Here is a 26282-nt window from a genome sequence, read left to right as displayed (position 1 = left end):
GTAGTTTTTTTTATGGTCATTTATTTTTGTGATTTGTCTTTTTATTTCGGCTATGGCACTGTGTATGCGATAATGGTCTGCAACCAACAACACATTACGGAAAGATCAAGAAAAAAAAACCTGATCATTAGTTGGCCTCTATTATGACGTCTATTGAGTAATTTTAAGCTTCAATGATGCAGGGTTACCAAGAGATGGCAACCTCTAATGCCCACCATTAAGGTGCCCACAATTTAGTCAGAAGTAACTGCTCTTGCTTTATGTGTCAGTAACTCTAGCAATCAAATCAGGTTTCAAGATGCTCCGAATGAACAACGCTTTAGTTCCCCCCCCACCCCAGAAAAGGGCTCATACACATGGCCGTATTACAGATTTGTGCGGTGCAGATAGGGTTGCACGATGCATCGAAATTTTGATACTCTTTAGATAGCGTGCACCCTCAAACTGTTCAATACTGTTAATTCATGTATTTCGATACGAAGCTGTGTGGCTGCACAGCTAAGCAGCTGCGGCTGTATATAATACAGCTATCGCCCCGCGTCATCAGCATGATGTGATGTGACCAGCGCTGCACTAATGATTGCCGGCACTGAAGACAGAACATCGCGAGCGCACTGCAAAACACCCATATGTTCTGTCTTCTGTGCCGCGCCGGCCGCATCACCTCATGTTGATCGTGCGTGCACACTTGTTGTCAGGAGCAGGGCAATGGCTGTATTACACAGCCACAGCCCCACTCTAATTGAGAATCCTCTCATCTCTGCCGCTATTCCCTTTAATGCTGCGATCAAAGCGGACCACAGCATTCAAGGGGAAAACGAGAAGGGGGGATGCCCTTTGGATCGCATCACAGGGAATCCTCATGATGTGATCGAGGGACATACCATATATGGGCAGACTGCCCAGGGTCCATTGAAGGACCCCAGGGCTGTCTGACCATATTTCCTGTTGTTAGGGCATACTTCGGTATGTCCTAACAACTGCCTGTGAACCATCAGTACACAGGCTAATGTACTGGCATATAGATAGATATCTATAAGCCAGTACATTAAAGATTAAAAAAGTAAAAAAATAAAATAAAGTAATGTTAAATAAAAAATATACACATTTTTTTTTAACAATAAACACTCAAATAAGTCTCAATACATAAAATACACATATTCGGTATCGTCGCAACTGTAATAATAAATTTATAGCGTCATTTATGATGTTTACACGGTTATAAAATAAAAACTGCTTTCTTTCACTTATTAATGTGAGACACGAGGTATTCTGAATTGTGAACCTCTATGTTCCTCACATTAATAGTAATTAACCCCATCATGTACCTCACACATTAACCCAATGTTGTACATGACTGAGGAACATGATGGGGTTAATTATTATTAATGTGAGGCACATGGAGGTTCACAATTCATCACACCACGCGCCTCACATCAGAAAATAACCTTTTCTTATTATTATTGTTGGCAAAGTATTGTTCCGGTATAGAGTATCGCAATACTACACAAAGTATCGGTATCGAAGTCCAAATTCTGGTATTGTGACAACCCTATGTACAGATACGCAATGTTGCCCCCCCCCCCCCCCCAGCCTGCTATAGTATACATATAAAATTGGAGGCACACTTATTTATTTTGTCCATCATGGATTTATACCTCAATCATTGCATGCTGTATTACGTAGGCATTGTCCATTAGTAGCATTGCTTGTAGGTGAGAATTTTAAGGTAAGGCCCCATCACATCATCTTATTGCCTATTGGAGGGATACTAATGTTTTCTTCCAACGGAAAGCTGCATTGTATACCACTGTATAGGTATACAGCGGGTACATTGCCCAGACGCCCCTTCAAACAGAGCAGATATGGACAGTAACTTCAGGAGCTTTCCCAGGGCCAAAGTTAGCAGGCGGAGCGCTTCCTACGCTCTATCCAGGGACTCCGGCATAGGGAAGCTCTTAACATCAATGTCTATATATGGACCATGATGTCAGAAGCGTTAACGTATACCGGTGTTTGATGCCATGCAGTGGCATCGTCACCAATAGGCTCCAATGTTCTATATAAAAATTAAAAATAAAACAACTCTGCGTGGAATATGTTTTTTGCTGGATTCCTCAGGATGGATTAGCATGGTTTACTACGCTATAAAATCCTTAAAAAAAAAATAGGTATACTGACCTATACCAGTCTGCCGGAGGCCGGATGGAAACTCTTGACTGTCGGGCCAATTCGGCTCTATGGACACATTTAGTGTTTTCAATCACTAGCTTTCCCCGACATACACAATAAGTGTAGGGCACAAACATGAAGTAAAGGAGGCCCAATACAGACTCGTAGGTCCGCATACCATGATTATCAGTAATAAACCCTACTGTATCCGTGGCAATCTATTATAGCCTCCCGGCTCCCGTAGCCCTACATGAATGTTTAGGTGACTGCTATTTCATATCATATACCTAACCATGTTTGTCAAAAAAAAACAAAAAAAAACAGGGACAATCCAATTTAAATACGGTAGTTAATTTGCGATAAAAACATGGAGCTTGTAAATGTAGTACTGACGTGACTAAAGCAAGCGCAGACCCCGGCACACTCCTCACTATATTCAGAGCAGACCTCCAGGCACAGACACGCTTTCTCTATTGATGCTGGTTTAGAATTAGGAGCAGCAAGAGATTTCATCGTACTTCTCTGCAATCTATTACTCATTTTCCAAGTGTTTGTCCTGCAGGACAAGGATAGCGAGGGAAGGACAGGGACAGTACAGGGACAGTACAGGGGAAGAGGCGACAACGGCTGCCGCAGGATTTAACCACCCACTTTAAACACGGTCATTGCCCATCTGCTCTGGGTAAGAGGCGAGGAGGAGCAGCAGACCTGCACAGACGGAGAGTTTATATTTATTTATTTCACTAATGCCTCTCAGGCCCGAAATCCACAAGAAAATCCCGGCTAAACCTCTTATTCACTCATTAAAGTAACTCACGGGATATTGAGATTCCAGGGAGCCCCAGCAACAGTACACAAAAACACAGGCCAATGTGAGGGCAACCATCCGGAGAGGAGATCACAGTGAAAAAGGTTTCTAGAGCGTCTTCAGCATAAGAAACCCAACTACAATCCCACAAGACCCCCGATAAAGTCTCATCGAACCCCCTTACTCCTTAATTCTGAATTCACCATCCACATCACCGGATTTAAAATTCTAAAGGGTCTGGATGTCTTTCTCGAGTGTAATAATATTACAAGTTATGGTTACTAGATTACTGGAGACGGGTCATTGGATTCAGAGATTTATTCGGATTGCAATATTTCAAGTCGAAAAGGAATTTTTCCCTAAAATGAGTCAAAATTGCCTTTTTCCTCATGAGGGTTTTTGCCATCCTCTGGATCAACATTACAGGATAATCGGCTGAACGGTTACTACGTAAGCACCGATGGTAAAATAGCATCTGATAAAGGACAGAATACTTTTTACTTCCGATCTTGATCTATTAATTATGGATAGAACTATTAATTAGGAAAACAATAAGCATATGACAGATGCTCAGAAGGCAGAATATGCAATAGAAAATCAGGTAGTGTATAAAAGATGGCATGCAGTCTAGTGCCCATAGGGGGGAGATTTATTAAAACTGGCGTTGTATATGCCAGTCTTAAACCTGTGAGTGTGATAAAGTAAGATGCGCCAAATTTATTTACAGGCGTAAGCTCACGCTCATTTCCATTAGCAAACTTATAACCTGTATGTGGTATTGCAGCAGGATTACATAGCACGAGTGTCAACCAGCGGGCTCTATTACGGCTGTAGCAGCTTCACATATTACGTACCTCCAATGCTGCTGAAGGAATGGATGTCACCCCGTCATCCTAACCTAAATACTAGTGGTGCTACAATGATCTGATGCGGTCAGCATCTCATTATACATCAGATACATCAGATACACATTGTGCATTGTGTTTGCCCCACTTTCAGACACACACAGAAAGGCATTGCACACATGAGCTCTAGAAGATCAATGTTCAACACCAGGAAAACCGAAGTAGTTCGAAGTGATACAGAGAACCCAGATCTGAAGTGTTTCAGAACTGTACAATACTGCCACCTGCTGGAAAGTGACAATATTGTGCCAAATTCAAACATGATTTACAACTCAAGCTTTCATTAAAAGAAATGATGGTGTCCACGTTTTATTTAGTGAATGATGGCTGAAAGCGTGGAGTGAGGACTTTTTGTATTGATCTGAAGTGACATATATGTGGCATTTTATAGATCCCCAAATATATACAGTGTGAAATTGAATACATTTGTGCCATCACATTTAAAAAAAAAAAATTAAAAGAAAAATTCGGCTACATCTTTCTGAACATTGAAAAAGGACTGGCTATTCACGCTGCTGTTTCAGTACAATTTTTTTCCCCGGTTATCGTGAAATAGCGGCAAAATGCAGATTTCGCTGTAATCGTGGCAAGAAAACAAAAGGCTCCAAATCTGCAACATGAAAACCCAGCCTAAGGAAAAAGTTGGCCAAATTAGTAGCAGTGGTACACATGTACACAAAGGGAGAAGACGATTATAAAATGCGCTTTTATTGGGAAAACACTGATTTATAAATAAATACGTACAAGATTATTAATGATATCTGGTCTAGTAATACAAAATGTTTTGATATGAGTTTTATACCATAAAAAAGTGGATGTATTCCTCATACTGGTTCCGTATTCATTTATTGCATGTTTAATGAATATAATCTATAAGAAGAAAAAAAAAACGTTCCATCAACCCTCGTTCAGACGCGGCAGAATATGTGCAGATTTCCAGTTTTGCCTCCACACGAAAAATCCACAACAAAGTTCAGCCTTATACATGTGAACAGGTGTTTTAAATACTCTATGTACATATAGCGGACTTTATCGCTGCAGATCTGAGGGCGCACTGCAAATGATCAAATCTGCAGCTAGTCCATTATGTGACATATTGGCCGCAAAATGCAAGGGGTGGAATCCGTGGCACATCTGCAACAAAATCCACGAGGGATTCTGCATGTATCACAAATCCGCCGTGGATATATCCCTCCACATCTGAACCTGTGGCTTTCCACCCAAAACACTGCATTGACTGTATACAGGTCTTACTCAAAGAATTAGAATATCATTAAAATGTTAATTTCAGTAATTCAATTCAAAAAGTGAAGCTCATATTATACAGATTCATTACACACAGTGATCTATTTCCAGATTTCTCTTTTATAAATGCAACAATACAGATGAGTTGAAGGCCACGATCATAAAACCTGGGCTTCCATAACACCTCAGCAGTGCCACAGGCTGATCACCTCCATGCCACGCCGCATTGAGAACACCTCAGCAGTGCCACAGGCTGATCACCTCCATGCCACGCCGCATTGAGAACACCTCAGCAGTGCCACAGGCTGATCACCTCCATGCCACGCCGCATTGAGAACACCTCAGCAGTGCCACAGGCTGATCGCCTCCATGCCACGCCGCATTGATAACACCTCAGCAGTGCCACAGGCTGATCGCCTCCATGCCACGCCGCATTGCTAACACCTCAGCAGTGCCACAGGCTGATCACCTCCATGCCACGCCGCATTGATAACACCTCAGCAGTGCCACAGGCTGATCACCTCCATGCCACGCCGCATTGAGAACACCTCAGCAGTGCCACAGGCTGATCACCTCCATGCCACACCGCATTGATAACACCTCAGCAGTGCCACAGGCTGGTCGCCTCCATGCCACGCCGCATTTATAACACCTCAGCAGTGCCACAGGCTGATCGCCTCCATGCCACGCCGCATTGATAACACCTCAGCAGTGCCACAGGCTGATCGCCTCCATGCCACGCCGCATTGATAACACCTCAGCAGTGCCACAGGCTGATCACCTCCATGCCACACCGCATTGATAACACCTCAGCAGTGCCACAGGCTGGTCGCCTCCATGCCACGCCGCATTGATGCAGTAATTCATGCAAAAGGAGCCCCGACCAAGTATTGAGGGCAGATACTGGACATACTTTTCAGTAGGACAACATTTCAGTTTTAAAAATCTATTTTTGAAATTGGGCTTTTATAATATTCTCATTTTCTGAGACACTAAATTGTGGGTTTGCATTAACTGTTCCCATAATCATCAACATTAAAAAATACAAAATAAATGCTGGGAATAGATCGCTCTGTGTGTAATGAATCTATAGAATATGAGTTTCACTTTTTGAATTGAATTACTGAAATTAACTTTTTGATGATATTGTAATTCATTGAGAAAGACCTGTATTAAGGTTTGTACAGATCAGCATCAGAGATTTCGTCTTATCTCATCAGAGACAGGAGAAAAAGAGAGAAAGAGATAGAGAATGCCGGAACCCAATATACCCCATAATAAGTCAATAAGATCCGATGGACGAAAGGGTCATGTCGTGGCCTCTGGAAGCCACAATGTAAGATGTGTTAGAATTTGCTTCCCAGATTAAGGACTGAAAATGCTGACAGAATTAGAAGAGAAGTGAAGAATACCTTCACTGGTGGGAGAATATTGAATACTTATTTAACAGGGGCTTACCACAGACGTATGTTATAACGTCGTATAGATGGCCTTACAGATAAAAATCAGGTTCTTCTGCATCCTCTAAACCAGGGAGCCACATATTTTACCTCACAATATGCAAATTAATGCACTCGAGCCCTCTCAAAAAATCAGATGCACTAGGAGGGCTCAAGTGCTGCCATCTTCCAGGTGCGTAGACTCACTGGAAAAATAGGATTAAAAACCTTCAAAACTGGTCCCTCAACATCAGAAGTAGAGCCGTTTGGCTAATAGCAGTTAATAAAGAAGACAGCGGACTCATAGTTATGGGTCCGCTGTAATTAAAGCGGCTCTGTCACCACATTATACGTGTCCTATCTCCTACATAATGTGATCGGCGCTGTCATGTAGGTAACAGTGGTTTTTTATTTACAAAAACAATCAATTTTGACCAAGGTATGACCTATTTTAGATTTATGCTAATGACTTTCTTAATAGACAACTGGGCGAGTTTTTAATTTTTGACCAAGTGGGCGTTGTACAGAGGAGTGTATGACGCTGACCAATCGGCATCATATACTGCTCTCCATTCATGTACTCAACACATAGTGATCTCGCGAGATCATGCTGTGCGGTCACTTACTCACACATAAACTTTACTGAAGTGCTCTCGATGTGCTGTGCCGTAAGTCCCACACAAACATTACCGAAGTGTCGGGGTTGTGAATAGACATCGCGTCCTGGCTGGAAGTGAGGTCTATTCACTCTCAAGACACTTCAGTAAAGTTAATGTGTGAGTAAAGTCTTATTTACACGAGCATGGCGCATCTCGGACGTGAAAAACTGTAGTTTTTCACGTCCGAGGTGCATTTGTGTTCTGTGCTGAGGGATGCGATGTCTCGAATCCCACATAGATGAGTCTATGGAGGGATGAGTGACGCGTGAAAAAATAGGACGTCCTATTTTCTCTCGGACCCTTCACACGGTCCTTTGAAACAATGGCTGTGCGAACGGCCACATTAAATTACAAAAGGTCCGTTTCAACGGCCATCACTCGGATGTTTCGCACGCTTGCGTAAATAAGGCCTAAGTGACAGCACATCGTGATCTCGCAAGATCACGATGTCCGAGTACATGAATGGAGAGAAGTGTATGATGCTGATTGGTCACTGATTGGTCAGCGTCATACACTCCTCTCTACAACGCCCAGTTCGTCAAAAGTAAAAACACGCCCAGTTGTCTATTAAGAAACTAATTAGCATAAATCTAAAATAGGACATAACTTGGTCAAAATTGATTGTTTTTCTAAATAAAAACCACTGCTGTTATCTACATTACAGCGCCGATCAGATTATGTAGGAGACAGGACACTTAGAATCTGGTGACAGAGACTCTTTAAAAAAGGGACCTCTCCCCTGCCTCTCTCAGCAAGTCGGAGGTTTCTGACCTTTAGTGGACTAACCTATGGGTGTAGTAATGAAATAAGAGGTTCTTTCAATCTCTCGGATATAGTTACAGTTATTACGGTTGAAAAAAAAAAAAAAAAAGACATGTCCATCAAGTTCAGCCAAGGGAAGGGATACATTTCTACACATTGCCATAGGATTGTATTTTTTCTTTCTAGGAAATTATCTAAGCCTTTTTTTGCAGCATCTACTGTCCCTGCTGTGACGGCTCCTGCGGTGACTATTCCATAGATTCACAGTTCTCACGGTAAAGAAGTCTTGTCGCCTCTGTAGGTTGAACCTTTTTTTCTCCAGACGGAGGGAGTGCCCCCTTGTTTTTTGAGGGGGTTTTACATGGAACAGGATTTCACCATATTTTTTGTATGTGCCATTAATATATTTATATAAGTTAATCATGTCCCCCCTTAGTAGTCTATTTTCAATGCTAGATAGGTTTCATTCTATTAACCCCTTCCCGACATTTGACGTATCCATACACCAAAGTCAGGTAGGGGAAGTATGGAACGGGCTCACGGAATGAACCCGCTCCATACGATGCCGGTATCGGCTGTATGTTACAGCCGACACTTCAGAGTATCGAGAGGGTTCGTTCGTTTAACTCGTTAAATGCCGCGGTCAATAGCGACCGCAGCGTTTGAATCGTTAGAAAGAGGGGGTGACCCCCTCTAACAGCTCATCGCGCCACCCGCAATGCAATTGCGGGGTGGCGATTGTTGCTATGGCTGCCTGGGGGCCTAATAAAGGCCCCCAGGTCCGTCATCTTTGTGCTCCTATTAAGAGCTGCCTCTGGCAGGGCTTAATAGATGCCTGTCAGAATCACAATATACTGCAATACATTAGTATTGCAGTATCTAGTGCAAGCGATCTAACGATCGCTGGTTGAAGTCCACTAGGGGTACTGATAAAAAAAAAAAAAAAAGTAAAAATTAGTACAAAATAGTTGTTTTTTTGTAAAAAAAAATTAAAAACATTCAAAAAACCAAGAGCATAGTAAAAATACAATAAACATAATTGGTATCGCCACATCCGTAAAAGTCTGAACTATTACAATATATCATTATTTAACTCACATGGTGTACGCCATAAAAAAAAAAAATAAACCGCCAGAATCGCTCAATTTTGGTCACCTCATCTCCCACAACAAATGAAATAAAAAGTGATCAAAACGTCGCATGTACCCCATAATGGCATAGTTAAAAACTACAGCTTATCACGTAAAACATAAGCCCTCATACAAGTTAATCGACGGAAAAAAAAAAAAAAAAAGTTATGGCTCTGAGAATATGGTGACACAAAATAAATTGTATTATTTACACTTCGGTTTTTACTTGTAAAAGTAGTAAAATATAGAAAAAACTATAGAAAAAAAAGCAAAGGATTGGAGCAGAACTGTGAACAAATGCCTGACTAGACTGGTGCAAAGCTTCAAAAATAAAGGAGTGACCTCTCCTTATGTGTTAGATATCCAAAAAAGAGAACGTGAAGCAGCACTCAAATAAAGTGAATTTATTCATCCAACATGGAACCATATATTTGGTATCACCGTAATCGTATTGACCCACAGAATAAAGATAACATGTTGTTTTAATTGCACTGTCCCGCAAGTCCATGCCTCTTTTAGTACACGACAATATCTTGCTGGCCTTAGAAGCAGCTGATTGACATTGCATGCTGTTATTTAGTTTATGATCTACAAGTACACCCAGATCCTTCTCAACAAGTGACTCCCCCAGTGTAGCGCCCCCTAGGACATAAGATGAATGCAGGTTGTTGGTACCCAGATGCATAACTTTACATTTAACTTCATTTGCCAAGTGGATGCCCAAATACTTCATGAATTGCAAGCGGATTTAAACCAACTAACATTTTCCATAGTCTGAACTATATTACATAGCTTGGTGTCATCTGCAAAAATAGAAATAGTGCTATTAATCCCATCCTCTATATCATTAATAAATAAGTTGAATAATAGTGGTCCCAGCACTGAACCCTGGGGTACACCACTTATTACTGGGGACCATTCAGAGAGGGAATCATTGACCACAACTCTCTGGATACGGTCCTTGAGCCAATTCTCAATCCAATTACAAACTATACTTTCTAAACCTATAGTCCTTAATTTACCCATTAGATGTCTATGGGGGACAGTGTCAAATGCCTTTGCAAACTCCAAAAACACTAAATCCACAGCGGCCCCTCTGTCTAGACTTCTGCTCACCTCTTCATAAAAACAAATCAGGTTAGTTTGAAAGCTTCTGTCCTTAGTAAAACCGTGCTGGCTGTCACTTATAATGCTATTTATTGTCACATAATCCTGTATATAGTCCCTCAATAGCCCCTCAAACATTTTCCCACGATGGATGTTAAGCTTACTGGTCTATAATTACCCGGGGAAGACCTAGATCCCTTTTTGAAAATAGGCACCACATTTGCCCTGCGCCAGTCCCCTGGCACTATTCCAGTCACTAGAGAATCTCTGAATATTATGAAGAGGGGGACAGAAATAACTGAACTAAGTTCCTTAAGAACTCTAGGGTGTAACCCATCAGGTCCCGGGGCCTTGTGTACGTTTATTTTATTTAACTTAGCTTGCACCATATCTACATTCATCCAATTCAGTAGATCAACTGATATATTAACAGCACTGGCACCGGCTACATCAGCTGCTCTTTCTTCAGTTGTATATACAGAGCTAAAGAACCCATTTAGTAACTCTGCCTTTTCTTGATCCCCTGTGACCAACTCCCCATTACCACTATCTAGGGGTCCTACATGTTCAGACCTTGGCTTTTTAGCATTTATATACTTGAAGAATTTTTGGGGATTTGTTTTACTATCCTTGGCCACCTGCCTTTCATTTTGTATTTTTGCTGATTTTATTACTTTTTTGCAGACTTTATTAAGCTCTTTATATTTTACAAAGGCTGCAGATGTACCCTCAGATTTGTATTTTTTAAATGCCCTTTTTTTGTCATGTATTGCCCCTTTCACAGAAGGTGTAAGCCATGTGGGGTTTAATTTGAGTCGTTTATACTTGTTACCTATAGGAATAAATTTTGCACTATAATTATACAAAGTAGATTTGAAAATCTCCCATTTATAATTTGTCCCATTATTTGACATTAGTTCTTCCCAGTCTATATCCTGAATTGCAGTCCTCATCCTGGGGAAATTGGGCTTCTTAAAATTAAGTATTTTGCCCTCCCAGCCTGCGTTTGTTTTTTACAGTATAGGTAAAATGTAACTATATTATGATCACTGTTACCGAGGTTTTCACGAACATTGATATTCCCAACAAGATCTGCATTATTAGAAATGACCAGATCCAACAGAGCTTCACCTCTAGTCGGGTCTTCCACAAACTGGCCCATAAAATTTTCCTGCAACAGGTTTAGGAAATGTCTCCCCTTTGCAGTTGAAGCCGAAGCATGACGCCTATTTAGTCTCCCATTACCACTACAGTACCCGCCTGTGCAGCCCGCTCCATTTAGTTATATAGCGGACCTTCCATCTCCTCTTTTATATTTAGGGGTCTATAGATTACACCAAAAGTAATTTTTTAAGTGTTTATAGCGTATATAAAATAAAGCACTAATTCAGACAAGAGTGTCAAAATGTAGAACACTGTATTAACCATTTTTCAATGTCAATTGACAGAAAACAAAGACATGACAATTGCCAAATGCGTACAAGATTTTTTTTTTTACACATTTGGCAATTGTCATGGAAAAATATTTAATACAGTTTTCTCCATTTAGACCCTCGTCTGAATTAGTGCTTATTTTCTATACGCTATTGCTGTATAGACAGCCAGATACATGGCAGCTTGTCAGTTACTGGTGAGAGTGGCCGGGGGAGAGCGCCATTCATGAATACAGCAGACTCATAACTAGGAGTATCTACCCATTGTTTTGCACATATTGGTTTTTCTATTTGTGCACTTGCCTCTCTAGGTCCCACTGTACCTGATATCCACTATAAAGAATTGGCTAGGCCATTAATAGGGTATCTAGTGTACAGGTTGGAGTCGTCCCTTGAGTAGGGGCGTTACTCAGACTAGGAAGGGTGACCTTATAGGGTATACCGGAGTCAGTTGTTTTTCTTGTTCGCTCAACTCAATGAACAAAACAAACCCCCCCCCCCCTTATTATTTTTTTGAATCATTATTTGGAGGGATAATCATTTTCCCTTTTTTATCCCAATTTGTTAATGGTTACATTTTACTATGTAATTTTTTTGATCAGCTGATTTTTCGGTGATTTCTGGGTTAATAGTCAAGCAGATTTTTTTTTTATATAAAGAATTTTTTAATTAGTTCTCTTTGCTCAGTCTTTCACTTTTTGTCTTGTGAAATTAACCTATTAATACAATCCTGTGCTGGAAACTAAGTTCTGGTTTGTTAGACTTGCTGGACTATTGGATGCCAGATGAAAGACATATCACTATTTTTTTTTCTTTTTTAACTAAATAGAATCAAAATTGACAACAGAAGTAATGGTAATAAACATAAACCCACCTTTCATAAATAGTTTTCAGGGTGATTTGATCATGGACACCCTCAGTCTCCTCCAGGTACAGGATCAGCCATGACGTTCTATATGGCCACTGCTCTGTAAGGTTGATCCAAGATGCCAACCTATCCCAATTAAAAGTAATCTGGTTGGCTCTAAGTAACCTTCCTACAAGTAGAATACACAAAGAAACAGGTGAGTAATGCGGAAGCATAAAAATTGGATTTTTGTATTCACCGTAATAATCTATAGGCCCTCGCCACTAGGAAGCCGACACTAGGTAGGAGAAAAAGTGTGTTGCTCTGCCCAGGCGGGCCATACGCTTCCCATAGACTTAATTAAATTGGTTTGTACAGAAGAGGTAGGAGCAAAGAAAATACAACCATGGCCAGTAGTACAACAGCAAAAAAAAAAAAAAAATAAACAAAAACAAAAAGTCCTGGGTCCAGTAAAAAATATAAATAGGTGGGATCTGTTTGCCACAATGAACTCAACGAGAAAAGGATTTTATGAGGAGTACAAAAATCCAATTTTCTCATTATGGTCATTGGGGTGGGGGGGGATACTGCATGGGACGACCGAAAGCAGTCCCAGAAGGTGGGCAAAAGGAGGACTCAGACACCAAAGAAGAGGAATTCATGCAGGACAAAAAATTGGGTCTATAAAAATTAAATTTTCATTAGGTCAAAAATAAAAATATGCAAAGGCATATGAATCAAGAGTTTACACATATACAGACTGGAAAAAACAGATGGAGGGCTTTTCTAATGCCAAGGAACATTACTTAAGCATATAAGAGATATACAGAAGGTATCAATGAAATAACGGCGACATGAAAACAGAGGGAAAACACCCCTACAGAAGAGTTATTGGCAATCATACACACATAAATATTGTGAAGAGCTACGACCCCCAAGGGATTAAAAGTACAAGTGAATCATAAGTAATGGAACATATACCAATGGAATGAGAAGCCTAAACATGGCAACAGACGGATCCACCACACCCGACGAGAGTTTCGCAGAGAATGCTTCGTCTGGGGAAGGAATCAGCCATGTGACCAGCCTTTCTAAAGCACCTCATCTTGGAGTACCTTGCGACGCAGGCTGGCATCAGAGCAAACCAGGGTATGAATCTGATAGAACTTCGTACAGATCTGCACCGAAGCCCAGGTAGCAGCCTTGCAAACCCGAAGCTTGGTGCTGTACCACCCAGGATGCAGAGAGCCCTTGTGAAATTGACAGTAACCCGGAAGGGAGAAACCTTGCCCTAAGACCTAAAAGATTCTACAATCACAGATCTAATCCAGAGAGAAATGGTAGCCTTGGAACCCACCAAACTGCGCAGCCCCTCTCCAGAAAAAATAAATAAAAAATCAGAGCGTCTGTACTAATTGGTACCCGAAAGGTAGATGCGCACCGCTCTTACCACAGAGACAAATAGGATGGGGAGGGACAGAAGGAAGGGAGGACAATGTTCTCATTGATGTGGAAGGCAGAGACTCCTTCGAGAGAAAGGATGGGGCCGAACACGACCTTATCCCTGCGGATCTCGAGAAAGGGAGACTCGTAGGATAGCGCAGCCAGTTCCAAAAAACATAGAAGTAATGGCTGCAGGGAAGGCTACCTTCCAGAAAAGAAAAAAAAAAAAAAAAAAAAAAAAGAGAACCAGAGAAAGGAGATCATGCCGCCAGGTCAAGTGACCAGGGCGTACACACTGAGAGCCCTGGGATCCCGAGTCCTGGCCGCATAGGCTGGAACTTTGTGGTTGAGGCGAGATGTGAAGTCGTTGACATCCAATCTACCCTACTTCTGGCAGATTTGGAGGAAAATCTCCAGATAAAGTTATTATTCCCCCAGATTCAGCTTTTTCTTACTAAGGAAGTCTGAAGCCTATTTTTCCACACCCGGCACGTGGATCGCTGACAGAGCCCACACATTACCACTCTGCTCCTGGTGCTGCCCTGACGATTCAGATAGAAGACCACTGTGGAGTTGTCGGTTTGGACCCTGACCGGATGAACTTGGAGAAGTAGAGTGTTAAAGCTGAGAGCTTATCTTCCTGGCCCTCTATTTCAGAAGATGGATCTGCATTAGAGCTTCTTTTTACAACCATGTGCCCTGAACTGTGTGAAGGCCGAAAACCATCCCCCAGCCAGAGAGGCTAGAATCCGTTGAGATGACCAGTCACTGGTCATTTCTAGGGATGGATCAGCCCTGAAATATTGCTGGGGAGGTTTCAACAAGAGTAACTCCTGATGAACCTGGGGGGGGGCAGGAAGATCAATCTCTCCAGGGAATCTTGAGATTGTCCAAGACAACTTCTCCTTGTTGATAATCCATTCAAAACTCTTCAAGGTGTCCAGGGTGATCCAGAGACTGGAAAAATTGTCCTCTCTGCAGGGGGCCTTCACAAGAGGTCATCCAGGTAAGGGATAGGGTAGGTCGAGAGCACTTCTCAAACCCAGGCATAGTCCACGTGAGCAAGACATAACGCCTGAAAAGGATAGTCTTCCCTGACCTTCCCTCCTGAGAAAAGTTACGAAAGGAACAAAACCTCTGCGAACATTGGCAAGGCTGGTGCCGTTGAGGACAGTTCTGAGGTAGAAGGGAACTCTTGCCGCAAGTAGCCCAAGCAAAAAAAAATTATTTAGATGCTTAGCAAAAGTGTCTACCTCCAGCAAAGAGGCCAGTGAGGGCCTTCTTTGAAGCAGGGTCCGCCACCCATGATTTGAGCTAAACAAAGTAATGTATCGCCACCGAATTTGCCATCACTCTGGCAGTGAAATTAACGGAGTCAAGGGAGGCCTCGCATAAGAACTTGAAAGCATGGATAAGCTGGGAAGCCTGCGAAGCTCCATCTTAAATACCCTGGTGAAGCCGTTCAGCCCAGATGGGGAAGGCTTTGCAAACCCAGCAAGAGGCGAATAATGGTTACAGGGTAGGGACCCTGCTGCCACAAAGGCAAATTTAGCCAGAGAATCCAATCCAATCTCTTATCAAGGGAATCGCTAAGAGACCTCTCATCTGACATCATTAGGATAGTGCTCTTGGATAGTCGCGACACGGGGATCCACTGAAGGTGAGACAGTCCATATGCAGATCAAATCCTCCTGAAAATGTCAGGGGCACATTCGTGCTTTTGATTTCTCAAACACCTGTCAAGGGGCTTCCATTGCCTAAAGAAGAGTTCCTCAATACGGCAAAAAGACATCTCCCTGAAAGATGGAGTCATCCTTAACATATAAGGTGTTGTTTGCCATGTGAACATACCCTTATAGTGACATGTCAGAATTTTGATTGGTGGGGGTCCGAGCCTAGACTTTCTATTGAGCCCATACATTGCGGGTCTTCGTTGTCTGAGCCTCAACGATCAAAACTTCTGACATGTCACTATGACAAGTTTAGTTGCCTTTTAACACGTTTCAAGTCCTGCATAGTAGCTGACAATTTAGTGAATTGTTCTGACTCTGAATCCTTCGAAGGATTCCCTAGAGGAGACAGGCTGATCCTGTAGAGGCAGCTTATCAAACGCTGGTCCTAACGGGACGCTAGCGAAGAACACGTTGTAGAGCAGAATTTAACTCGGTCGCTTCTGGGCCTCTTACGTGGGAAGGGTGTGTGCTACCCATGGGAGATTCTAGAGGAGTATTGATCTGGGCCACTATTGGGGATAGCAAGCGTTCCAGAAGCTCAATGTTGGTCTGGGAGAGCCTGGAATGGTCCCCTATGGCCTGGAAGAAGAACAATGCCTAGTCAGGGGAAGGGAAAATTATGCAAAGGGTGCGTAGTTCTGGCTGGTCCTGGGCTGCCAGCACTAGAAGAATAGTAAGGAAGGCTAGCTGCAGGGACATTTTTTGTTACAGCAACTGCAATTATAGTGTGTCACTAATGCCACCAAGGCCGATTTGAGTCCTCCCGGGACTGTGGATGGCACAGACAAGCGATGACTGAAGTATCGCCTTACTTCCAGTCCGCACTGAGAAGAGACCTCACAAAAAACGACATGCTGACAAGCCCATGGACATTGCCAGGACCCACCCCCAGCAGTCGAGCGTCTTGTAGACCAGGAAGATGAACATAACAAGGTTGGTGGGGAAACTGCTAGAGAGAATTGTGACCGCATCCACCGGGAACTTTAATGGTTGAGCCCCGGTGGCAGAGAAGTGTCTGGTGGCGCCGTGGGACGTCGAAAGGGGGAAGGGCCCAGTATCCAGCAGTGGTAGCTTAGGTGGACTTCTCTGTAAAAAGTATCACTGGAGTCGGAAAAATAGCTATCAAACTTCCCAGTGTGGACACTCTCACCCTACAATGTCTTTGGGTGCTCGCAGGGTTAAGACACTAGGCTCAAAAAAGGATTAGCTCCGTGTTTGTAGGAAATGGAACGCCTGCCTGGGTGGAGCCAACACTTCCCCACCTAGTGTCAGCCTTCTAGTGGCATAGGCTTATACCTGTGGTGCGGTGTCCCCCAATGACATTAAAGGGTAACTAAACTGTTAAAAAACTTTTGACATGTTAGGGTTTGTTCACACTGCATATTTTCAGCCGTTTTTCGGGCCGTAAACGCCCCGAAAAACGGCTAAAATTACGGAGGCTGAACGCCTCCAAACATCTGCCCATTGATTTTAAATAGGAAAAACTGAATTTCATTCCCACGTGGGCTTTTCTTTATGTGGCCATTTGGACAAAAAGAAGCGCATGTCACTTCTAGAGCCGTTTTTCATTGTCTCAATAGAAAAACAGCTCCAAAAACAGCAGTAAAAAACACATCAAAAAACGCTTGATGCTTTAAAAACGGCAGAAAATCAGATGCGGTTTTCCCTTGAAAACAGCTCCATATTTTACAGCGGTTTTTTGTTTGCCGTATGAACATACCCTTATAGTGACATGTCAGAATTTTGATCGGTGGGGGTCCGAGCCTAGACTTTCTATTGAGCCCATACATTGCGGGTCTCAGTTGTCTGAGCCTCAACGATCAAAACTTCTGACATGTCACTATGACAAGTTTACTTGCCTTTTAACGAGAAATCATTTTACAAAATGTTTCAGCAGAACATGTTTGTATGGAAAGGTTATTCATCCTGATGGAAATAAAAGGGGGGGAATTTATCAACTTTTAGACGCCAGTAGAAAGCAGGTGATCTGCTGCTGATGCTTTTCAAAGACTTCCACATAAGATAAAAGTCCCCCGGCAATCTTTTGTGTATGGGGGGCCTCCAGACCGTGCCCCATCAGTAGATTTCAGGGGAAAGAGGAATCCGGCACGTTGGATATTTAAATAATCAATTTGGTTAATTCATGCTTTTCAAATTAACCTCATGTTTACCACCAGCTCTATTACCTGTTACTGAAACAATGTTTAATAATCTTCTCATAGTCTGAGGACTGATGTCGCTGAACCAGTCTTCCGTCACCAACAATTTAGTGAGGTCAAATGACATTTGACGCGTAATTGTGCGCTGCATCTGCCGCCTTCTATAGGTGTCCTTGAGAGAAAAACAAAAAAAGAAACACACACCTTAATCAATACCACCTAAACTACTCTTAGATCCTGTTAGGCCCAGTTCACATCACATTTTATTCATTCTGTTAAAGTGTTCTGGTTTTTTTTTGGTGTTTATATAATTAATAATAGGATGAGGCAGGGCGTCTATCGCGTTGCATCCTTTTGCCACGGATTTCTATTGTTTAGGGGGAAAAAAAATTATATATATATATATATATATATATATATATATAAACCTGGATACATCTGTATACTGTTTTTAACATGGTCAAAAAAAAAAAAGGCCGTAGGCTAACTAAATCTGAACAAAATGTGAAGTGAACAACACCCGAAGTTCTGCTGAGCCAAACTTATACCACCAGAGGACCCAGACACTCCGTGTCCCCAAAACTGCCTGAAGTTTTTAGCAATAAATATAGGGTTCCTACAGCTAGCAATAACACAGAGGTGTGAATAAGGCCTAAGGACAAGACCATAACATCAGTGCTCCACATGAACCAAACTGAGCAACAGAACATACTGAATTCTTGTATATACCTGCAATAACAAATTAAAATTCCCTTGCTTAAGCGTTTCATGTTGAAACCGTGTTTCCCCCATACGTTTCAGTGTTACATCAGTTCATTGCCTTGGATATCCCAATTGTATGGCAGTATAGGATCTATATGTTGTCCTACTGATGAGCAAAGACACATACAGAATATAGAATCCTGTCCGGTCATCAAGTTTCTCTATATTAGAACCTATTCATATGAGCGTTGTTCATTTCCCGGTGCTGTCCAAGCGTCTAACTGACAGCACACGGACTGAACACGGACCCATTAAAGCTCAATGGAAATATTCACATGACCAATTTTCTAAACAGACCATCGGTCCATGCAGAGAAAATAGCAGCTTGCACTAGTTTGGTCCAGTTCTCGCATTAGACTCGCCCATTCAAGTTAACAGATCAGTGAATACAAAAAATAAAAATCGGACCGCAGTGACGCTGACTGCGGTCCGTTTTTCAGTGAATTATTGCTAGGGGATACTGAAAAAAGCAGTTTTGTTTTTTTCACTGACGTCAAAAACTGATGATCACTGATGCTACACTGGCGTTATAAACGGACACAGAACGCACTCTGACACAATACTAATTGATCTCGGCTGTACAATTGGCAGTTTTTCCCAAAAGAAACACTGATGGGTTTTAGAACGCTTGTCTGAATAAGGCCTTACTGTACAGAACCAGGTGTAAAAACACTTCTAAAAATAGAAAACAGGACATGCCCTGTCCAGACACTGAACCAGCAAGCAATGCCAGGGAATGTGAAGTCAGAGCATGCCAAAAATCAGATCAGTACAATAGAACGGGGAGTTCACAATGATTTTTTTTTACTAGTTTCTTGACGCGGAAGCCGCTTCGGAAAACGCGCCTAAAAACGGCCGAAAATGCCTCCCATTAACTTCAATGGGAGGCGGAGGCGTTTTTTTCCCGCGAGCGGAAAAACCGTCTTGCGGGAAAAAGAAGGGACATGCCCTATCTTCGGGCGTTTACGCATCTGACCTCAGAGAAAGCGTATTTTGCAGCATTTTTTGCCCACGGCGCTCAATGACTGCGGGCGAAAAACGCCGCGAAAATCGGTGTGCAGGCAGAGCAAAATCTGCCTCAAAATTCCAAACTGAATTTTGAGGCAGATTTTCCACCTGAAAGAAAACTCTGTGTGAACCCAGCCTAAAGGGAGGCAATGCTTTCGTAAAATAGTTCAACGGTGTTAAGGGGTTGAAGATATACTTCAACTGGTTCACAGGCCCCTTAAATGTCAATTTATTATTTCTACTTTGAATAAAAACTTTTGGAGACTAGCCAGCTACTCATTCTTTTTTCCGAAGTCTAGTGGTTTTCGTTATTGCCACAGAAACTCAATACAAGTCAAAAAATCTGATACCAATATTTGTCAACCCAGTAGATAAAACTCCTTGGCTGCAGGACGCACGCATACCTACCAGTGCCGGGTCTTGTGAGGTTGACAGATCTCTGAATATACCAGATGTAAACCAGGTTATAGTGTATACGGCATGGCCACTGGCTGCATAGGAAATACAGGCTTTTGTTACAGGCCACAATCCTGACATTTGGAGAGCAAACTAGGCATGTGAGACGACGGCCCGCTCTCCGATTCTGCTGTTATACCGGCGAGACAGACGCATGCTTATTATTTATCTACCATTCTGGCGAGCTAAAGACTTCGTATTTTCCATGAGAAACACTTTAGAGATGGAGAAGTGAAAAGGCGGGTTAATCCAAAATAGAATTCAGCACGGTGGCGGAGCGCTCACTCTTACCCGTCTGTTCAGGGCTGTTTTGCTGCCAAGTTTTGAGGTTTCTGCAAGACTGTGCTGAGAGACTCGACGATCCAGATCTTCATGACCTCCTATGGAGGGAGGAGAATACACACAAGTCACAATCACGTACGTCTAGGAAACAGACGCCTGCACTTTCCTGCATCTTCGAAGGACGCCAGTTTGTGGAAAACAAGGAACGCTCCATATGCGGAACTGCTAATTGCAAAGCCTTATCTTCTGAAAATATATAAAAAGCATGGAAGGGAAGCCAAGTTCTACTGCGACAACCCATCAGCCATCTGCGAGAGAAAGTCTAAGTAACAAGGTCACAGCGTACACTGACGGGATGTAGAGCCCATAATGCCTCAACCGCTACCGCTTCATATACTGGTGGATGTACGGTATTTATTCTGAAGTCAAGTTTTAATGATTATCTGTCTGCTCTCCTGACAGTCTGTTTTATTAAACACTTGTATACACATGAAATGACAATTTGAGCATTTTTTTGCTATTCCTCCTGGTAATGTATGAATAAATTGACAACTGGGTGTTACCATCCCGCTAGGCGATGGGGCGTGTTTCTGGATTCTTTGACCATGTCCAGTCATTGCGCAGTATCAGACGGTGTATGGTAACACTCTATTGACAAGTTACATCAGCGGTTTTTCCAAAGGAGCGGGCAGGCACCGGCTGCGGATGTCATTCACCGATTTCACAGCTGGGGGCAGGTAAGAGAGCGCAGGACACAGAGGGCCAGTATATTTTCCTCTTTTTTTTTTTTTTAAATGACCACCAAGAATTGTATTATTACATGTGGAGCGCAGAACAGCTGACCAGTTGGAGGACCGGATAGTTGATTTAACATTATCACTATGTATTCCAATGAGTGTAATATCTATTTATTACATTTTTTATTAATACCAGTGCAACATATTCTGTAATGGTGGGGACTTCCAAATCGTATTTCTCAATCTCGGACACAAAACACACACGTCATTGGAAGCCTACGGACCATGATTGTGACTCACGCCCGTTAATAAATATGACATTAATTGGCCCCTCCACAATCTTGAATGCAACTTATAAGGGGTTGTCTAGTGTCAGCAAATAAATCTCATTATTTGTATACAATTTTCCAATATACTTTCTGTATCGCTTTCGCACCGTTCTCAAGATCTCTGCTGGCAATCATTCAATAGGAACCTTCACTGCTTACTGAGACACCGCTCTAATAACTGTACAGTAACGAGCTGTGCACCTGTGTGTCCATCACATGACCATGGACAGAACATTATCCACTGGAAATAAACAATAAAAGTTCCTGCTGAATAACAACAAGCAGAGATCTTGAAAACTATGAGGAATTGATACATAAAGTATATTAGACAATTGCATAACTTTTCATTATACAATGATTAGCCTTTACTTGCTGAAACCGGACTACGCCTTTAGACATTTCTCAATTAAATTGGGCCATGTATAGAGATGAAAAAAAAAAAAAACACAGGTCCAGCTTAGTACTAGATTTGAAGGACCTAACATTCGTGCTTACATCCCCAGGACTCAGATACCCACCTGCAACAAGAGGTCTCCCCAACAGGATCCCCCGGCTGCGGTACCACCATCTCCCTGCTGCACTTCAGGGATCCCGGTAAGATCAGTCCAACTAGCGCAGACTGCAGACTGCTGGTTTTCTTATACTTTTTCAGGTTCTGTTGCATAACCTGACTGCACTGTGTGAACTAGTCCTAACTCACCTGCATTATCCATCCCCAGCACATCTCCATTGGTAGTTGCTGCCACACACATCTTTTTAGCACTGCTCAATCCGCGGCTGTTCAGGAAAACTGGAAGGTGCACTATATTGCGCATGTAATCATGTCCGTTAATGTTGGAATCTCTCAAAACACTATTAAGATTCTGGTTGATGGCCTTGATAATAATGTGAGGGTCACTAGCAAAGATGGCGATGAAGGGACCCTTGGAAAACAAGATCCGCACCTGAAAAAGAAACAGAAAATTAATTAGCATCCTATCGTCTTTTATTATTATTATTAATTATTTTCTGGCTAATTATTCTTCGTGACAATCTGTCTGACGAATAATGAAGCAGGACAAAAATACTATGTTCTCCCACTATTTCAGTAAAAACATTATCATAGGTTAATAACGGAGCTTGTAATAGGAAAATTGCATGTCATACATTAACAGATGAACGGCAGAATTTGTTTGATTTGTTCATTAATGAGCCATTTTAGTAATGGCAGCAATTTGCATAAATCACATGAAATAAAACAAGTGGTTCTGTGAATAAAATGGCTTTTAAATGCACACATATAATCCTCCACCAGGTGGGGCTATAACACAATGACTAATCCTGGAAGGTCAGTATCGGCAGCAATGTCATTTTCTGCTTGCTCCAGTATAGAGTAAAGTCGTACATTGGAAATATCCAGTTCCCGGATAGCAATGGAGAGATTAGAAGGATGCTTCATTTTTATTTGTTTGATCATATTTCTGTGCAGGGACATTCATGAGGTGCTCGGTCACTCTCTAGAACAGCGCTCCGGGCACAAATTCACAAGCTGGTTGTAAAAGCCCCAATCGACTATGATTATAGAATGAACCGTCGTGTAGATCATTTGCAGAACCTCCAATAATGTTTATTATGGCTGTAAACCGGCAGTAATATGATGTATCCAGCACCAGCTACAAGCTGGATTTCACAGGCTACTAAGAGTCCTGGACAATCATTTGTTACCTACAAAGTCCTCAGATCTAGAATTTATTTCTTTGTAACTTTACACAAGAAGATCGCGATGCAGACAGGGGGACGTGTGAATGTTCGTCAACGTTTTTCCAGGATTAGAAAAAGATGGCCGCTTTCTTCCAGAAACCGCACCACATCTATTTATAGGTTGTGTCCGGTATTGCATCTCAGCACCACTAGAGTTGGGCTGGGCTGCAATACCACACACAACCTGCGGACAGGAGGGGGCACTGTTTTTAAAAAAATAAATAAAAACAGACCTTTTTCTATTCCTGGACAAGCCCTTATTAGAGTGGTTAAATCGGGGGGGGGGGGCATGGCTTAGCGGCATATGTGAGCGGACGCAGGAACCGGAGCTCCCGCTGCCGATATCCTGAAACACATCCTGTGGCTAAATTTCTCTAACAAAGACATACCTGTGCAGAGAGGGGAGAAGGAGGAGAACCTGGTGACACTATTCTGTAGAATCTGGAGGCTGTAATGACCCGTTCAAGGAAGTCTAAGGCGGCAGAGGAAGGTGAGCTGGGATTACAAGATGGCGCCGACATGTGCGTGATGGCAGAGAACAGAGACTTGAGAGGGGCGGCGGCATCCCGACTGGAGCGCTTTGCCAGAAAGACACCCGTGAAGGCAGATGCTGGAGGAGAGATGACAGGAGGAGGGAAAAAGCAGGCAGGCTACTCCGGGTCCAGATATGAACCGCTGCGGGCACAGGTGGACTCAGAGGAGGAGGAGGAGAATGGAGAAGATGTTGCAGGCAGCTCAGGAGGAGGGCTGGATCGAGGCCCGCACAATTCAAATAAGCCTGGGCCTACGTTGGCAGATGTTTTTTCGGCGGTAAGCCTATGTAATGCCACACTAGCTAAACTCACTTGCCAGGTGGGCGGAATAAAGGAGGATATTTCCATAATACGGCACGATCTGCAGAAGGTGTCGGAGCGTACAACAGCGGTGGAAGGTAGAGTCAGTGATGTGGAAGACAGAATGCTGCCCATGAGGAGAGATGTAAATGCGGTAGCTGTGGATGTTACTTATCTGTTATCTAAAACGGATGACCTGGAGAACCGTTTACGTCGCAATAACGTACGGATGGTGGGAATACCCGAAAAAGTGGAAGGGTCCAATCCGGATTCCTATTTCGAAAAATGGTTACTGGAGGTGTTTGGCAAGGAGTCGTTGACACCATTGTTTGCGGTGGAAAGAGCCCATAGAGTACCAACTCGCCCGGGTCCACCTGGACGGCCGCCAAGACCTGTGCTGGTAAAGCTGCTTCATTATAAGGACAGAGATTTAATTCTTCGCCAGGCCCGGGAAAAGCAGGATATACGGGTGAATGGTGTGAAAGTGTCATTTTACCCGGATTTTTCTGTAGAGGTCCAGAAAAGAAGGATGCAATTTCTGGATATCAAACGACGACTGAGGGATCTGCGTGTTCAATACTCCATGTTGTACCCGGTGAAACTTCGAGTTGCGGCGCTGGGATCTGTACAATTTTTTGAGAACTCAAAAGACGCGTTAAGATGGCTGGACAGTCACGAGGATCGCCTTCGTCAGAATCGAGAGGAAGCTGCTGCGTGATTATCAGGTGGATGGTTGAAGAGGGGACTCTGCTTACTATGAAAAAGGAGGATGCGCCGCACAGGGGAATAAGGCATTGTTTTTTCTGCATTTTATTTACTGTTCTAATTTGGGGCTGCAGCCTCTAGGTTTATAATGCTGAAGGAAAGACAGAGATGTCAGGTTAATTGAAGATGTTGGAGTCACTAAAATGCTATATGTCTATGGTAGTAAGGTGGCGGGAGGTTTGTGGTTCTCAGGTTTATATTGTGGGAAAAGATGTGTTTCTGCAGTGCAAATGGGAAGCTGAATAGTCACATTGGTGGAGATTTCTTCACCAGCCCGGGCCCTCTTTGGAGGGTAAGTTTCTGGAATGTTGGGCGGGCTAGGGAGGGGGGTGGAGGGAGGAGAATGTTTTGGAGGGAAAGGGAGTTGGAAATGCAGTACGCTCTGACTGGCACTGGATTCAAGGGTAATGGCCTCTGTCAGATAAAAAAAAAAATGGATAGATGGGGGGTAGGGTAAATCTTTTGTCCTGGAATGTGAGAGGTATGGGAGAGGCAACAAAACGGCGAGCTATATTTGACTTTCTGAAAGGGCAGTCTGCTGGAGTGATGGGACTACAGAAAACGCATCTTACTACTGACACGGTGCAACAGGCACATAGGGTGTGGATTAGACACAGCTTTCACTCCTATCATTCCACATATTCAAGGGGGGTTAGTCTCCTGGTTCATAGGGATGTACCTTTTTGCTGTTTGGCTTCCTTTAAAGATGGAGAGGGCAGATATGTAGGGGTACATTGTAAGTTGTTTAATTGGGAATGTATAATTGTGGTACTGTATGTGCCTCCCCCATACTCGGTGGTTCCAATAAGAGAAGTGTTGGAAAGGCTGGCTAGTTGGCCGATGGTCCCGACTATACTTATGGGAGATTTCAACAATGTAATGGATATAAGACGTGATAAATTTCCAAAAGGGGGGGGGGGGGTAGGTGAGGCTGCTCTGACGCGGTTTGGGAAGTACATGATAGAGGTGGGGTACACGGATATTTGGCGGGCAAAGTGGCCCTCTACTACGCAATATTCTTGTGTGTCATCTACTTATGGATCGTTGTCTAGAATAGATTTGATGTTTAGTAACGGGTTAGGGATTGAGTGTGTGGAAGGGGTGGAATATCTGCCAAGGTCACTGTCTGATCACTCCCCAATGATATTGAAAGTTCGAACTAGCCCACAGATGGGGGGGCTAAGACTGCATTGGAGGCTAAATCCATTCTGGATACGACTAGTGGGGGAGGAGATAATAACTGAGCTTGCAGGAGTACTTTGAGTTTAATAAAGGTACGGTACCTATAGATATCTTATGGGATGCTATGAAGGCGAATATCAGGGGGGTGTATATCCGGGAAATCACGACCATTAAAAATAGATCACGACAGGTGGGAAAACATCTACTGGAAAGGGTGACATTATCCGAGGAGACTCATGTAGCTAATAATACAGCAGAAACGAAGGCCCAGTGGAAGGTAGCCCTAAAATTACTAAAGGAACATCAACTGGAACAGGCAGCTAATAAAAGGTTGTTTTTGCAGCAA

General features: G+C 42.8%; 1 protein-coding gene across 3 annotated transcripts in view; it reads right to left on the bottom strand.

The window, feature by feature from the left end:
- Positions 1-26282, bottom strand: part of KIDINS220 (kinase D interacting substrate 220) — a 205558-nt gene that overhangs the window by 92473 nt on the left and 86803 nt on the right. For all 3 annotated transcript variants that reach the window (XM_075861128.1, XM_075861131.1, XM_075861129.1), the window contains exons 19-22: positions 22117-22360; positions 20360-20448; positions 17870-18014; positions 12535-12697 (exon numbers count right to left, since the gene is read on the bottom strand). In XM_075861128.1, the coding sequence (XP_075717243.1) occupies positions 12535-12697; positions 17870-18014; positions 20360-20448; positions 22117-22360 (641 nt within the window). The remainder of the gene's footprint in view (positions 1-12534; positions 12698-17869; positions 18015-20359; positions 20449-22116; positions 22361-26282) is intronic.

The sequence above is a fragment of the Rhinoderma darwinii genome, chromosome 4 (assembly GCF_050947455.1).
Source record: "Rhinoderma darwinii isolate aRhiDar2 chromosome 4, aRhiDar2.hap1, whole genome shotgun sequence".
NCBI classification, from domain to species: Eukaryota; Metazoa; Chordata; class Amphibia; order Anura; family Rhinodermatidae; genus Rhinoderma; species Rhinoderma darwinii.
Note: the sequence above shows the minus strand (reverse complement) of the source record. Positions and strands in the feature narration are given on the sequence as shown.